The sequence below is a fragment of the Neomonachus schauinslandi genome, chromosome 12, assembly GCF_002201575.2.
Source record: "Neomonachus schauinslandi chromosome 12, ASM220157v2, whole genome shotgun sequence".
NCBI lineage: Eukaryota > Metazoa > Chordata > Mammalia > Carnivora > Phocidae > Neomonachus > Neomonachus schauinslandi.
This window is the reverse complement of record NC_058414.1, coordinates 9,671,469-9,687,304: the sequence shown is the minus strand read 5'-3', so window position 1 is coordinate 9,687,304 and position 15,836 is coordinate 9,671,469. Positions and strand designations below refer to the sequence as shown.

The following is a 15,836-nucleotide window of genomic DNA, read 5'->3' as shown; positions in this document are numbered from 1 at the left end:
TGGTAGTTGGTACATCTCTAGAAATGCATCCATTTCTTCCAGGTTATCTAATTTGCTGGCATAGAGTTGCTCATAATATGTTCTTAGAATTGTTTGTATTTCTTTGGTGTTGGTTGTGATCTCTCCTCTTTCATTCATGATTTTGTTGATGTGGGTCATTTCTCTTCTCTTTTTGATAAGTCTGGCCAGGGGTTTATCAATCTTGTTAATTCTTTCAAAGAACCAGCTCCTAGTTTCATTGATCTGTTCTACTGTTCTTTTAGTTTCTATTTCATTGATTTCTGCTCTGATCTTGATTATTTCTCTTCTCCTGCTGGGTTTAGGCTTTATTTGCTGTTCTTTCTCCAGCTCCTTTAGGTGTAGGGTTAGGTTGTATACTTGAGACCTTTCTTGCTTCTTGAGAAAGGCTTGTATTGCTATATACTTTCCTCTTAGGACTGCCTTTGCTGCATCCCAAAGATTTTGAATAGTTGTGTTTTCATTTTCATTGGTTTCCATGTATTTTTTTAATTCTTCTTTAATTTCCTGGTTGACCCATTCGTTCTTTAGTAGGATGCTCTTTAGCCTCCATGTATTTGAGTTCTTTCTGACTTTTGTCTTGTGATTGAGCTCTAGTTTCAAAGCATTGTGGTCTGAAAATAGGCAGGGAATGATTCCAATCTTTTGGTACCGGTTGAGACCTGATTTATGACCTAGGATGTGATCTATTCTGGAGAATGTTCCATGGGCACTAGAGAAGAATGTGTATTCCGTTGCTTTGGGGTGGAATGTTCTGAATATGTCTGTAAAGTCCATTTGGTCCAGTGTGTCATTTAAAGTCTTTATTTCCTTGTTGATCTTTTGCTTAGATGATCTGTCCATTTCAGTGAGGGGGGTGTTAAAGTCCCCCACTATTATTGTATTGTTGTCGATGTGTTTCTTTGCTTTTGTTATTAATTGGCTTATATAATTGGCTGCTCCCATGTTAGGGGCATAGATATTTACAATTGTTAGATCTTCTTGTTGGATAGATCCTTTAAGTATGATATAGTGTCCTTTCTCATCTCTTATTACAGTCTTTGGTTTAAAATCTAATTTGTCTGATATAAGGATTGCCACCCCAGCTTTCTTTTGGTGTCCATTAGCATGGTAAATGGTTTTCCACCCCCTCACTTTCAATCGGGGGCTGTCTTTGGGTCGAAAATGAGTCTCTTGCAGACAGCATATCGATGGGTCTTGTTTTTTAATCCAGTCTGATAGCCTGTGTCTTTTGATTGGGGCATTGAGCCCATTTACATTCAGGGTAACTATTGAAAGATAGGAATTTAGTGCCATTGTATTGCCTGTAAGGTGACTGTTACCGTATATTGTCTGTGTTCGTTTCTGGTCTATGTTGCTTTTGGGGTCTCTCTTTGCTTAGAGGACTCCTTTCAAGATTTCCTGTAGGGCTGGTTTTGTGTTTGCAAATTCCTTTAGTTTTTGTTTGTCCTGGAAGCTTTTTATCTCTCCTTCAATTTTCAATGACAGCCTAGCTGGATATAGTATTCTTGGCTGCATATTTTTCTCGTTTAGTGCTCTGAATATATCCTGCCAGTCCTTTCTGGCCTGCCAGGTCTCTGTGGATAGGTCTGTTGCCAATCTAATGTTTCTACCCTTGTAGGTTACATATCTCTTCTCCCGAGCTGCTTTCAGGATTTTCTCTTTGTCTATGAGACTCGTAAGTTTTACTATTAGATGTCGGGGTGTTGACCTATTTTTATTGATTTTGAGAGGGGTTCTCTGTGCTTCCTGGATTTTCATGCCTGTTTCCTTCCCCAAATTAGGGAAGTTCTCTGCTATAATTTGCTCCATTATACCTTCTGCCCCTCTCTCTCTTTCTTCTTCTTCTGGGATCCCAATTATTCTAATGTTGTTTCGTCTTATGGTATCGCTTATCTCTCGAATTCTGCCCTCGTGATCCAGTAGTTGTTTATCTCTCTTTTTCTCAGCTTCTTTATTTTCCATCATTTCATCTTCTATATTACTGATTCTCTCTTCTGCCTCATTTATTCTAGCAGTTAGTGCCCCCATTTTTGATTGCACCTCATTAATAGCCTTTTTGATTTCTACTTGGTTGGATTTTAGTTCTTTTACTTCTCCAGAAAGGGTTTCTCTAATAACTTCCATATTTTTTTCAAGCCCAGCTAGTATCTTTAAAGTGATGATTCTGAACTCTAGATCTGACATTGTACTAATGTCCGTATTGAGTAGGTCCCTGGCAGTCGGTACTACCTCTTGTTCTTTTTGTTGAGGTGATTTTTTCCGTCTTGTCATTTTGTGCAGAGGAGAATAGATTAATGAGAGAACAAAATGCTAGCAGAGTAACAACGTCCCCAGAAAATATACTCTAAACAAATCAGAAAAAACCTGAAGCAGTGGGAAAAGAAAGGGAAAGAGAGAAAAAAGAAAAAGAAAAAAAAGAAAAAGATAAAGATAAAAACAAAAACAAACAAAACAAAACAACAACAAAAAAACCAGAATGTGATCAAATATGATCAGTGCCACACACTAGATTTGGGGTGTATTTTGGTCTTTTAGAAGAAAGTGCCTCCCAAAATTTTAAAGAAAGAAAAACTTATATATGTACAAAAATAAGGGTTGATATGATGAAGGGATGGAATATGACTGTAAAGATGGAAATTATAAAAAATTTTATAAAAGGAATTGATAAGAAGTTGTTTGAAAAAAGAAAGAAGAGGATTTAAAAAAAGAAAAAAAAAGGGAGAGGATGTGATCAGGCAGGGGAACAGAAAACACCATATACTAGAGATTTAGGGTATATTTTGATCTGTTAGAAGAAACTATCTCAAAATTTTAAAGAGAGAACAACTTATATATATAAGCCAAAAATATGGGTAACTACTATGAAGGGATAGAATATGACTCTAAAAATGAAAAATAAAAATGTTTTTTTTTTTAAAAAAAAAGGGATTGATAAGATGGTTGAAAAAGGGAAAAAGAAAAATTCAAAAAGAATAAAAAAAGAAAAAAAGACAGTTAAAAAAAAATTAACTTTGAAAGACTACAGAATCATGGTAAAAAAGCCATGAATTCTATGTGCAGTAGTCCCCTAGAGCTGGAGTTCTGCCGTTCTCATTGATGGGTAAACTTGGTCTTGGCTGGCTGTTCTCGCTGATCTTCTGGGGAGGGGCCTGTTGCCGTGGTTTCCAAATGTCTTTGCCGGAGGCAGAATTGCCCCGCCCTTGCCCCCTCCCGGCTAAGTAATCTGCTGAGGTTTGCTCTCCGGGGCTTTTGTTCCCTGCGAGCTTTCCGTACAGCTTTGGAGGCGGAGAGTGAAAATGGCGGCCTCCCAATCTCCGCCCCGGAGGAGCCGAGAACTCGGGGTCCCGCTTCTCAGTGAGCCCCCAGAGAAAAGCCGTCAGTCACTCCCGTCTCCCCGGTCTCCAGCTGCACTCCGTGCTCACCCGGCCTGTGACCGCGCGTTTCTATCTCTGGCACCCGACCCCGGGTGGAGTCTCCAAACCCAGCAGATCCCTGCGGCGCACTCCCGCGCGGCTCCTCCCGGGGGAGGAAGGTGAGTCTCCCCGGATCTTCCGCTTGTTGGGTCCCTGCTGGAGGAGCAGGGGCCGGACTGTGCCGCGGATCACAGTTTATGGCAACCCCGAGCTGAGAGCCCGCGCCTGGGCTCCGCCTCTGCAGCTGGCTTCCCCACTCTGATACCTGGGAGCTCTGCCACACTCAGGCACCCCCGGTCTTTCTGTGACCCGTGGGTCCTGAGACCACACTGTCCCGGAGGGTTCCACCCCCCGCTTAGCCACCAGAGTGACGTCCCTCAGCGGAGCAGACTTTTAAAAGTTCCGATTTTGTGCTCCGTGGTTCTATCACTTGCCAGAAGCGGCCGCCGGAGGCCCCTCCCCCGCCGTCTATCCTCCCGAATATCGCCTCGGATTCACTTCTCCGCACGTCCTACCTTCCAGAAAGTGGTCGCTTTTCTGATGAGAGAGTTGTTGCTCTTCTTTTCTTCGACCTCCTGTTGAGTTTGTAGGTGTTCAGAATGGTTTGATCCCTATCCAGCTGAATTCCTGAGAGGAGACGAAATCCAGGTCTCCTACTCCTCCGCCATCTTGATCCGCCCCTCCAAGCAGCATGTAGTTCTTGTCTTTCTCTGTAGGTGACGTGTTTGTTTCTCCAGCTTCTTTTAGGATGTTCTTTTTTTTTTTTAAACATATAATGTTATTATTTGTTTCAGTGGTACAGGTCTGTGATTCATCGGTCTTACACATTACACAGCGCTCACCACAACACATACCCTCCCCAGTGTCCATCACCCAGCTCCCCATCCCCCCCCCCCCCCCCCCTCAGTTTGAGATTAAGAGGCTCTTACGGTTTGTCTCCCTCTTTGATTTTGTCTTGTTTCCTTTTTTCCTCTCTTCCCCTATGATCCTCTGCCTTGTTTCTTAAATTCCACATATCAGCAAGATCATATGATAATTGTCTCTGACTGACTTAGTTTGCTTAGCATAATACCCTCTAGTTTCATCCATGTCGTTGCAATTGGCAAGATTTCATTTTTTTTGATGGCTGTGTAATATTCCATTGTATCTGTGTGTGTGTGTGTGTGTGTGTGTGTGTGTGTGTGTATATACCACATCTTCTTTATCCGTTCATCTGTTGATGGACATCTGGGCTCTTTGCATAGTTTGGCTATTGTGGACATTGCTGCTATAAACATTGGGGTGCAGGTGCCCCTTTGGATCACTACATTTGTATCTTTTGGGTAAATACCCAGTAGTGCAATTGCTGGGTCATAGGGTAGCTCTATTTTCAACTTTTTGAGGAACCTCCATACTGTTTTCCAGAGTGGCTGCACCAGCTTGCATTCCCACCAACAGTGTAGGAGGGTTCCCTTTTCTCTGCATCCTCACCAACATTTGTTGTTCCTTGTCTTGTTAATTTTTGCCATTCTAACTGGTGTAAGGTGATATCTCATTGTGCTTTTGATTTGTATTTCCCTGATGACAAGTGATGTGGAACATTTTTTCATGTGTCTGTTAGCCATTCCAATGTCTTCTTTTGAAAGTGTCTGTTCATGTCTTCTGCCCATTTCTTGACTGGATTCTTTGTTTTTTGGGTGTTGAGTTTTATAAATTCTTTATGTATTTTGGATATTAACCCTTTATCAGATATGTCATTTGCAAATACCTTCTCTCATTCTGTGGGTTGCCTCTTTGTTTTGTTGACTGTCTCCTTTGCTGTGCAGAAGCTTTTTATCTTGATGAAGCCCCAGTAGTTCACTTTTGCTTTTCTTTCCTTTGCCTTTGGAGACTTGTCTTGCAAGAATTTGCTTTGGCCAAGGTCAAAGAGGTTGCTGCCTGTGTTCTGCTTGAGGATTTTGATGGATTCCTGTGTCACCTTGGTCTCTTATCCATTTTGAGTCTGTTTTTGTGTGTGGTGTAAAAGAATGGTCCAGTTTCATTCTTCTGCATGTGGCTGTCCAGTTTTCCCAGCACCATTTTTTGAAGAGACTGTCTTTTTTCTATTGGACATTCTTTCCTGCTTTGTTGAAGATTAGTTGACCATAGTGTTGAGGGTCCGTATCTGGGCTTTCTATTCTGTTCCACTGATCTATGTGTCTGTTTTTGTGCCAGTACCAGGCTGTCTTGATGATCACAACTTTGTAATATAGCTTGAAGTCAGGCATTGTGATGCCCCCAGCTTTGGTTTTCTTTTTCAACATTTCCTTGGTGATTCGGGGTCTTTTCTGGTTCCATACAAATTTTAGGATTGTTTGTTCCAGCTCTGTGAAAAATGTCGATGGCATTTTGATAGGGACTGCATTGAATGTGTAGATTTCTCTGGGCAGCATAGACATTTTAACAATGTTTATTCTTCCAAACCATGAGCATGGAATGTTTTCCCATCTCTTTATGTCTTCCTTAATTTCTTTTATAAGTGTTCTGTAGTTTCTAGAGTATAGATCCTTTACCTCTTTGGTTAGGTTTATTCCTAGGTATCTTATGGGTTTTGGTGCAAATGTAAATGGGATCGATTCCTTAATTTCTATGTCTTCTGTCTCGTTGTTTGTGTATAGAAATGCAACTGATTTCTGTGCATTGATTTTATATCCTGCCACTTTACTGAATTCCTGTATGAGTTCTAGCAGTTTTGGAGTGGAGTCTTTTTGGTTTTCCACATAAAGTATCATATCACCTGCAGAGAGTGAGAGTTTGATTTCTTCTTTGCCAATTTGAATGCCTTTTATTTCTTTTTGTTGTCTGATTCCTGAAGCTAGGACTTCTAGTACTATGTTGAACAACAGTGGTGAGAGTGGGCATCCCTGTCGTGTTCCTGACCTTAAGGGAAAAGCTGTCAGTTTTTCCCCATTGGGAATGATATTTCCTGTGGGCTTTTTGTAGATGACTTTTATGATAGTGAGATAATGTTTCCTTTATCACTACACCATGCAGAGTTTTAATCAAGAAAGGATGCTGTACTTTGTCAAATGCTTTTTCTGCATCTTTTGAGAGGATCATATGATTCTTGTCCTTTCTTTTATTAATATAGTGTATCACATTGATTGGTTTTTGGATGTTGAACCAACCTTGCAGCTCAGGAATAAATCCCACTTGGTCCTGGTGAATAATCCTTTTAATGTACTGTTGGACCCTCTTGGCTAGTATTTTGGTGAGCATTTTTGCATCCATGTTTATCTGGGATATTGGTCTGTATTTCTCCTTTTTGATGGGGTCTTTGTCTGGTTTGGGGATCAAGGTAATACTGGCCTCATAGAATGAGTTTGGAAGTTTTCCTTCCATTTCTAGTTTTTGAAACAGCTTCAGTAGAATAGGTATTATTTCTTCTTTACATGTTTGGTAGGATTCCCCTGGGAAGCCATCTGGCCCTGGACTCTTGTTTTATGGGAGGTTTTTGATTACTGCTTCATTTTCCTTGCTGGTTATTGGTCTGTTCAGATTGTCTATTTCTTTCTATTTCAGTCTTGGTAGTTTATAAGTTTCCAGGAAGGCATCCTTTTCTTCCAGATTGCCTAGTTTGTTGGCATACAGTTGCTGATAATAACTTCTATCAATTGTTTCTATTTCTTTGGTGTTGGTTGTGATCTCTCCCCTTTCATTCATGATTTTATTAATTTGGGTCCTTTCTCTTTTCTTTTGGATATGTCCATGAGGGACTCTTAGCTATAGGAAACAAACTGAGGGTGGCTGGAGGGGAGGTAGATGGGGGGATGGGGTAATTGGGTGATGGGCACTAAGGAAGGCACATGATGTGATGAGCACTGGACGTTATACACAATTGATAAAGTATTGAACACTGCATCTGAAACTAATGTACTTTAAGTTGGCTAATTGAATTTGAATTTTAAAAAGTGATCACAAAAAAAGGTACTAATTGGAAATGCAAAAAAAAAAAAACAAGTAAACAATCTAAATGTGAAGAAATGGACCATTTTATGGTTGATGGGCTTGATGGTGCGGGGGGAAGGTGCAAATGAAGATAATCAGTCAATTCAAAGACCTGGATTAATGGCTTTAGCTGGGTCTTTTATCACTGCCTCCTGTACTTCACTAACACCAGAGGGGCTTCCACATGTCAACAGTTAGGCATGAAAAGTTGTTGCACTTGAAGAGGAGGGTTTGATTTTAGGAGAGGATTTTAAACAATAGTGCATTCCTATATATTAACATATATATAAATATGTATAACTTTTTTATTCTCATGTACAGAGGTTTTTTAAAATTTAAGTTTATACATATGAATATTGTAAGCACAAATGGATTACTAAATGTGTGATTTTTAAAGATTCTAACAGAACATTGGTCTTCTAAACTTTATTCATTTCAATTATGTATATTATACCAAGACAGACATATTTATGGGTCTGATTTCTTAAAAGAGCTGCTTCATGTATAAATATCTATAGTTAGTAGTTCAGCCACTCAGTGTGTAATATATTTTCTGTGAATTATTCTGAAGGTTTTAAATGGGTCATATCATAGTTTTTAATGAAGACTGTTATTTACCTTAAATATGCTAGGAGCTTCTTATCTAGCCATAAACCAAGAATCTTATCAGTGATCTTATTTTTTTTGGATAAGGGACACCTATTTTAAGGACATGTATCTCATCTATTGGAGTTACTACCTTAAAGAAAAGACAGCTCTTTAGTGGAATTAACTGATATATTTTATACATGCAGTATAAAAGGCAATACTTTGGGTGCCTGGGTGGCTCAGTTGGTTAAGGGTCTGCCTTCGGCTCAGGTCATGATCTCAGGGTCCTGGGATCAAGTCCCACATTGGGCTCCCTGCTCAGCGGGGAGTCTCCTCCCTCTGCTCTATCCCCTGCTCATGTGCTCTCTTTTTCACGTGCGCAAAAATAAATAAAATCTTTAAAAAAAAAAGGCAATACTTTTATAAAATCAGTTATCCTAGGAATCATTCCACATTACAAGAAAATTATAGACCAGTAACTCTCATGAGCATAAATGCAAACATTTTTAATAAGATTTTAGCAAATAGAATTACCAGTATATAAAAAGGGTAATACATTATGGCCAGGAAGGTATTACCATATTAATAGATTTTAAGAAAAGTTTCAATGATCATATCAATAGAATGAGAAAAGGCATTTGATAAAATTAGACCATTTATATTTTTTAAAAATCTCAGCAAGATATGAATAGAAGGAAATATTCACATCCTGATAAAGGGTAGCTACAAAAAAAATCTACAGCTAAACATCATTTTTCATGTTAAAGACCCAATGTTTTCCCCCTAAGATTAGAAAGTGAGCAAGAATGTCTTCTCTCACTAATCTAGTGGAAGACCTACCCAGTGCAGTAAGGCAAGAAAATGAATAAAGCAGTGCAGATTGAGAAGGAAGAAGTGAAACCATCTCTGTTTATGTCTGACTTATGGTCTATGTAGAAAATCTGACAGAATCTACAAAAAAAGCTGCTAAAAGTGATTAGTTCAAGTTTACAAGATTCAAGTCAATATACAAAAATTAATTATTTGCAATAAACAATTTAGAAGTGGAAACTAAAAGCCAAATACTATTTACAATAGCACTAAAAGTCATAAAATACTTAGGTGTAAATTTAACAAAACAAGATTCATACACTGAAAATGATAGAATGAAAGAAATCAAAGAAGACCTAAATATATGGATATGTACAATGTTCATGAATTTGAAGATTCACTATTCCAAGATGTTTGTTTTTTCCCAAACTAATCTGTAGATTCAGTGTAATCCCATTCAGAATCCTGGCAGATGTTTTCTTTTTGGTAGAAATGGACAAGTTGATTCAAAATTTTTATGTAAGGGCAGGAGAACTAAAATTTTGGAAAAGAAAAAAAAAGTTGGAAGGTTGACAGTAACTGGTTTGAAAACTTACTATAAAACTACAACAATCGAGACAATACCACAAAGGTGCAAAGGCATTTCAATGAAAAAAAATACTTTTTCTCAATAAATTTTTGTTGGAACAATTGGATATCATCTACAAAGACGGGAAAAAAAACTCTTCATGGCTTTCAGCAGAGATGGCACATGAGCCGGGTGTGAAGTCTGGGTGTATTTACATACAAGCCTGGCACACCTCTGTCTCATTGTAGGCAGTTGAAAGAGCCTGTGGAATACACATTCGAGAGACTGCCTCTCTACCTAAAAAATTTTTTAAAAGAACCTTGATTCATACCTTACACCATATACAAAAACTAATTCAAATCAGAACATAAAGTAACTAAAACTATAAACCTTAAACTATAAAACTGCTGAAAGAAAGCATAGGGAAAAGTCTTTGTGTCCTTGTGTTAGCCAGAAGAATGATACATTAAAATTTTTTTGATAAGTTGGACTTCATCCAAATTAAGAACTTTAGCTCCTCAAATGACATTCTTAAGAAAATGAAAAGACATGCTACAGACTAGAAGCTGTTTGCAAATTACAAATTTGACAAATGAATTCAATATCAAAAATACATAAAAACCCTAAAAACTCAATAATAAGAAAACAGACGACCCAATAGAAGGTCACAAAAGATTTGAATAGACACTTCATCAGTGTAGATATACAGATGGCAAATAAGCACATGAAACAATCCTCAACATCACTAGTCACTATGGAAATGTAAGTAGAAATCACAGATATCACAACATACCAACTATAATGGCTGAAATGAAAAGGAGGAGAGAAATCTGATGGTACCAGATGTTGGTGAGAATGTAGAACTCCGACCTTGGTGGTGGGAATGCAAAATAGTACATATGGTCATTCCAGGGTTCATGTTGGTAAACAGTTTGGCAGTTTCTCATAAAGTTAAATCTACACTTAACATATAACCCAGCAAACATAACATATGACTTAATGTTAAGTCTCAAACATATGACTTAACATATGACTCCAGCGACTCTTACACCAGGTATTTACCCAAGTTAAGTAAGAACTGTGTTTACACAAATACTAGTCAATGACTGACTATAGCAGCTTTATTCATAATAGAATGAATTATGAATTCATTCAAACTGGGAGCATCACAAATGTTCTTCATTTGCCAAATGGATAAACATACCAGTATATTCATACAGTGGACCACTGCTACTCAGTAATAAAAAGAAAGAAATTACTGATACATGTAACAACATAGATAAAAAATTCATTATGCTAAGTTGAAGCCAGACTCAAAAGACTACATATTGTATGACTTCATTTATATGACTTTCTGGAAAAGGCAAAACTATTGAGACAGTGAGCAAACAGTGGTTGCCTGGAGTGGGTGTAGGGTTTGACTACAAAGGAGCATAGGTAATTTTGGAGGAGGGTGATAGAACTGTTTTACATCTTGATTTATCGTAGTAATATGACTGTACGTTGGTCAAAACTCATAGAAATGTACACTAAAATGGGTGAATTTTATTAAATGCAAAGAATAACCAATAGCATCAGAAAGGGCTTCATAAGATGCCCAGGTCTCGAAAGCTTTGAAGGTGTACAGGTGGGCAGTGGGGAGGAGCTCAAGGGACACAGGATTTGCAAAGGCTTAAAGTTAGCAAACATACAAAGTTTTACATACTCTCCAGTTGTTTGGAAAGTCAGAAGTCTAAAGGTACACCGTGGGAGAGGTGACCAGAAGAAGTAGACAGAGCCAAGTTTGGAAGGCCTCAATGTTTGGTAAAGAAGTCTTTGGTAAAGATTTGCCTACTTACTTATTTATTAAATATTTATTTTGTTTATTGTATAGACAAAAGTGGTTTTAAAATATTTAAAAGATGAGTGTTGTATAAAGAAGAAAAGTTTTAGGATAAGAGAGAGATGGGAGATACCAGACAGCTTTATGGGGTTTTTTTTGTTTGTTTTTTTTAATGTAGTCAACTAAAATGGTTGTTTTTATTTTAATATTCTGGCCTTCCTGCTTGCTTGTTTTTAAATTGCCTTTTTTTTAAATTTAAATTCAATTAATTAACATAGTGTATTATTAGTTTCAGAGGTAGAGATCAGTGATTCATCAGCCTTATATAACACCCAGTGCTCATTACATCCCATGCCTTCTTTAATGTCCATCACCCAGTTACCCCAAGACTTTCATATTTAATTCATATGTTGACTTGTTTGCTCTCTCCTTTCTTTAAAATCTCTGTTAAGAGCAGGGTCTGTCCACAATACATCCCTGGAGCCTGACACTTTTCAAAGTAAACCATACATGCAAGGGCCCTGAGGTGCAAATGACTATGACGTACTAAAAGAGCAGGAAGAAGGCCAGTATGACAAGAGGGAGAGGGCTGGGAAATGAGCTAAGAGAGATAGGCAGGGCCAGATCACGAAGGCCTTTGTAGACCACAGTAAGTGGTTTGGGTTTAATTCTGAGTATAATAGGTGGCCTCCAGAGAGTTGTTTTTTTTTTTGTTTTTTTTTTTAATTTTTTATTTATTTATTTGACAGAGAGATAGCTAGAGCAGGAACACAAGCAGGGGGAGTGGGAGAGGGAGAAGCAGGCTTCCCGCCGAGCAAGGAGCCCGATGCGGGACTCGATCTCAGAACCCTGGGATCATGACCTGAGCCGAAGGCAGACGCTCAACGACTGAGCCACCCAGGCGCCCTTTTTTTTTTTTTTTTTAAAGATTTTATTTATTTATTTGACAGAGAGAGACACAGCGAGAGAGGGAACACAAGCAGGGGGAGTGGGAGAGGGAGAAGCAGGCTCCCTGCAGAGCAGGGAGCCCACCTCCAGAGAGTTGTAAGCTGAGAGGCAGGTGGGGAGTGGCAGATAATTATCTGATCATATTTAGTCTAAAGATCATTCTTGCTGCTGTATGAAGAATAGACAGAACAGGAGAAAGAGTAAAGCAGGGGGACCAGTTATAATAAGGTTACTGGAACAGTCCAAGGGATGAGATTGTGACTTGGATTAGGGGGTAGCAATGAAGAATGGACAGAAGTAGATAGAAGGCTTATGGATGGATCTTGGCGATTTGTTGATGAATTGGGTATGGAATGTGGGACAGAGAAAAAAGGCAAGGATAACTCCCAAGTTTAAGGACCTGAGCAACTGAGTGGATGGTGGTGGCATTTACCGAGATGGGAGAGTCTGAGGGAAATATACCTTGGGTGAGGGGCTGGGGTAGAAAATGAAAATTTTTTTATGTTTTTGTTCCATGAACACCAAGGGGCAGAGAGGCTTTTTTCTTTTTTTCATCTTAAAGTATTTTTTTAATTGAGATATAGTTGACATATAATAATATATTAGTTTCAGGATAATAATATTAATAGTACAGCGTAATGATTCAGTATTTTTTTTTTTTTTAAGAACTTGGACTTCAGTATTTTTCTCTCTTTAGTTGGTGTCTTAGTTTGGGCTGCTATGATAAAGTACCATAGACCAGATGGCTAATAAAGAACAGAAATTTATTTCTTACCATTCTGGAGGCTAGAAGTCTGAGATCAGGCTCCATGGTCAGGTTCTGGTAAGGGCTCTCTTCCAGGTTGCAGACTGCTGACACATGGGCAGAGAGCAGAGAGAGGAAGCAAGGTCTCTTGTGACTCGTCTAAGGGCACTAATCCCATTCATGAGGGCTCCTTCCTCAGGGCCTCCTCTAATCCTAGTCACCTCCCAAAGGCCCCATCTCCTGATACCATCATACTAGTCAGTATATGAATTTTGGGAGGACACAGTCAGTCAATAACAGTTGGGAAAATGAAGGGCTTTAATCAGGGGAGGGACTTAGTTTTTATCTTAAGCAACTGCTCTGGCAGGCAGGCCTGTGGATGATGTGTGGAAAGAATGAGATTAGAAGGAGTCAGACCAGTTGGTGATTTAGGCAAACAAATCCTGGGCCAACCCTAGGGCAGTGGACACAGGAAGGGGCAGAATCGGTGGGAAGTGGTGACGGACAGATAACCCAGGTGGCAGGAAGGGGTGAATCCGAGATGACATTCCCATTTCTACGCTCAGAGACATCCAAGAAGAACTGGGTTTGAGGGGTGTGTCGAGGTAATTTTTATCCGTTTGGATCTATAGCGACTTGATTTTTCACTTTGCACACAGCCACCAGCAGTACACCTGAATACTGGGTGAGCTTCCCCACCAGGGTGGGAGTGAAGTTGGTTGGAACTCAGAAAGCTGTAGTGGGGAGTCTGAGTACGGTGACAGCTCACGGTTTGCCCTGGGTCCTGTGTGCCAGCATCTCTCTAAGCAGCTGTGGCCCTGAATGACTCCTGGCTGTATCAGATTGTGTGTCCACTGGAGGAGGATTCAGGGAGTACGGAGATACGACTTCAGGAGGAAAATCTCTCATCTTTGGAGAGGGGGCAGTGGAAATGGAACGCCAAATGTGAGGAGCCTTCTCTGTGGATGACACAGTCAGAGCTCCTGTAGAAAGATGCCTCGGGTGGAGCTGACCTCTCCCTGAGCTCTCATTTCAGGGGGTGTCTTCTTCCACCCTTACGTGCTACGGCTTCTTGTGTGTTCTGGGCTGGCTCCTTTCCTTCCCTGTCTGGACTCCGACGGGTCCTGCTGATATGTCTTGGTTTTGCTGTTCTGTGCTAGAGGCATTGACTGTCTTTAAATTCTACTCCGGTCCCTTGTGTTTCAGCCTGAGAAGAAGTTCGGCGTGGTGGTGGTTGGCGTTGGCAGAGCCGGCTCCGTGCGGATCCGGGACTTGCGGAGTCCACATGCTTCCTCGGCTTTCCTGAACCTGATTGGCTTCGTGTCCAGGTGGCTGGCATTTGTCTTGTGCCTTGTAATTCAGGGCAAGGCCAGTGAGGTGAATTAGGGCTTGGGACATAGAGATTCTCCAGACCCAGGAGAGAGAGAGCCGGCTCTGGGGTCATTCCAGAGAACCGTGCTCAGGGTCAGCCCCACGAGATCTCAAGTTGGGATGGGTCTGGGAGCTGGAGTGCTGTATCTGCAGCTGGGATATACAGCGAGTCAGCCTCGAGGGGACTGTGAAGACAGGCAGGGAGGATGAGAGCAGGGCCTGATGGTTACACAAAAGGGGCACAATGAACACATGGTGGGTTGGCCTAGAAAGAAGGCTATCAATGTGTGCCAGTTAATCATTATATCAGTTATCATGACAGCCATCCATGCAATGGCCTTGGGCTATGTGACATAGATACCATTATCAACACCACTTTACAGATAAAGAAAGGGAGCCACAGAGAGGTAGAGAGGTTATGTAATTTGCCTGTGGACACACAGCTAGAAAGTCTAAAAGTCTAAGACCTGGATTTGAACACAGGTCTATTTGATTCCAAAGCCCATCATCTAAGCCATGTGTATCCTTTTCCCTTTGATAACTTTGAGCCTCACTTTTATCTCCTGTAACTTCATTTATCTGCTATAACTCAATCAAAACCAGACTTCCCACCGTGTTTCTTCTTCTCTGACCCACACTCACTCAGCACCTTCCTCCACCACTCACCACTTTCTTACATACACCACTCACCAAACTAACACCGTATAATGTCATTTATGAGTGTTAATTGTGAACAAGATGTTGTAGGTACTGTGTTGGCTGAGGAGAGAAGGTGGGGAGCAACTTAGGCACCTCTCTCTGCTTTTTAGTGCTTTAGAGAAATCAAACAAAGCATGAATAACTATTGTGATGGTCCACACAGACTATCTGGGGCACTAGAGAGACCCAGAAGTGGTGGGAATCTGCCCTTGGTCAGTCTTCTCCCCTCAGTAAGATTCTTTTTTTTTTTTTTTTTAAAGATTTTATTTATTTATTTGTGTGAGAGAGAATGAGAGAGAGCACATGAGAGGGGGGAGGGTCAGAGGGAGAAGCAGACTCCCTGCCGAGCAGGGAGCCCGATGTGGGACTTGATCCCGGGACTCCAGGATCATGACCCGAGCCGAAGGCAGTCGCTTAACCAACTGAGCCACCCAGGCGCCCCCTCAGTAAGATTCTAAGGGACTTGCACATAAGTGGGAGATCAAAATTATTATTACCCAGCACTGTAACTCCCATTGCACCCCTACCTGAAGCTGGGTTGAACACAGCACTTGGGCTCAAGGCTGAAGTGGGACCTCTCCTTGTCGCTTAAACCCCAGTCTTCTGCTAACTGGCTGCCATGACTGATATAGTGGTAACTCCTAAACTATTCAAGGCATGTGGGAAGATGGCCAGCTCATACCCCCTGCTTTACTGCACCCCTGCCTCTGTCACACCATTCCCCTTCTCACATACCCTGTTTCTCATGACCTACCTGCTGAGTCCTACCATCTCCCCAGGAAGCCTACTCTGAAACCCTAAATTAGATGTCCCTTCATTGAATTACCCACCTGAACCCCCAAACACAACATTTCTCATTTTCATCTTGTATTGATGTTATATATT

At 40.5% G+C, this 15,836-nt stretch overlaps 1 protein-coding gene across 1 annotated transcript in view; it reads left to right on the top strand.

Annotated features, from left to right (window-relative positions):
- The window catches only part of BLVRA (biliverdin reductase A), a 70,992-nt gene that overhangs the window by 17,394 nt on the left and 37,762 nt on the right, over positions 1 to 15,836 (top strand). Inside the window, exon 3 of the mRNA XM_044920211.1 lies at positions 14,088 to 14,209. Coding sequence (XP_044776146.1) covers positions 14,088 to 14,209 — 122 coding nt within the window. The remainder of the gene's footprint in view (positions 1 to 14,087; positions 14,210 to 15,836) is intronic.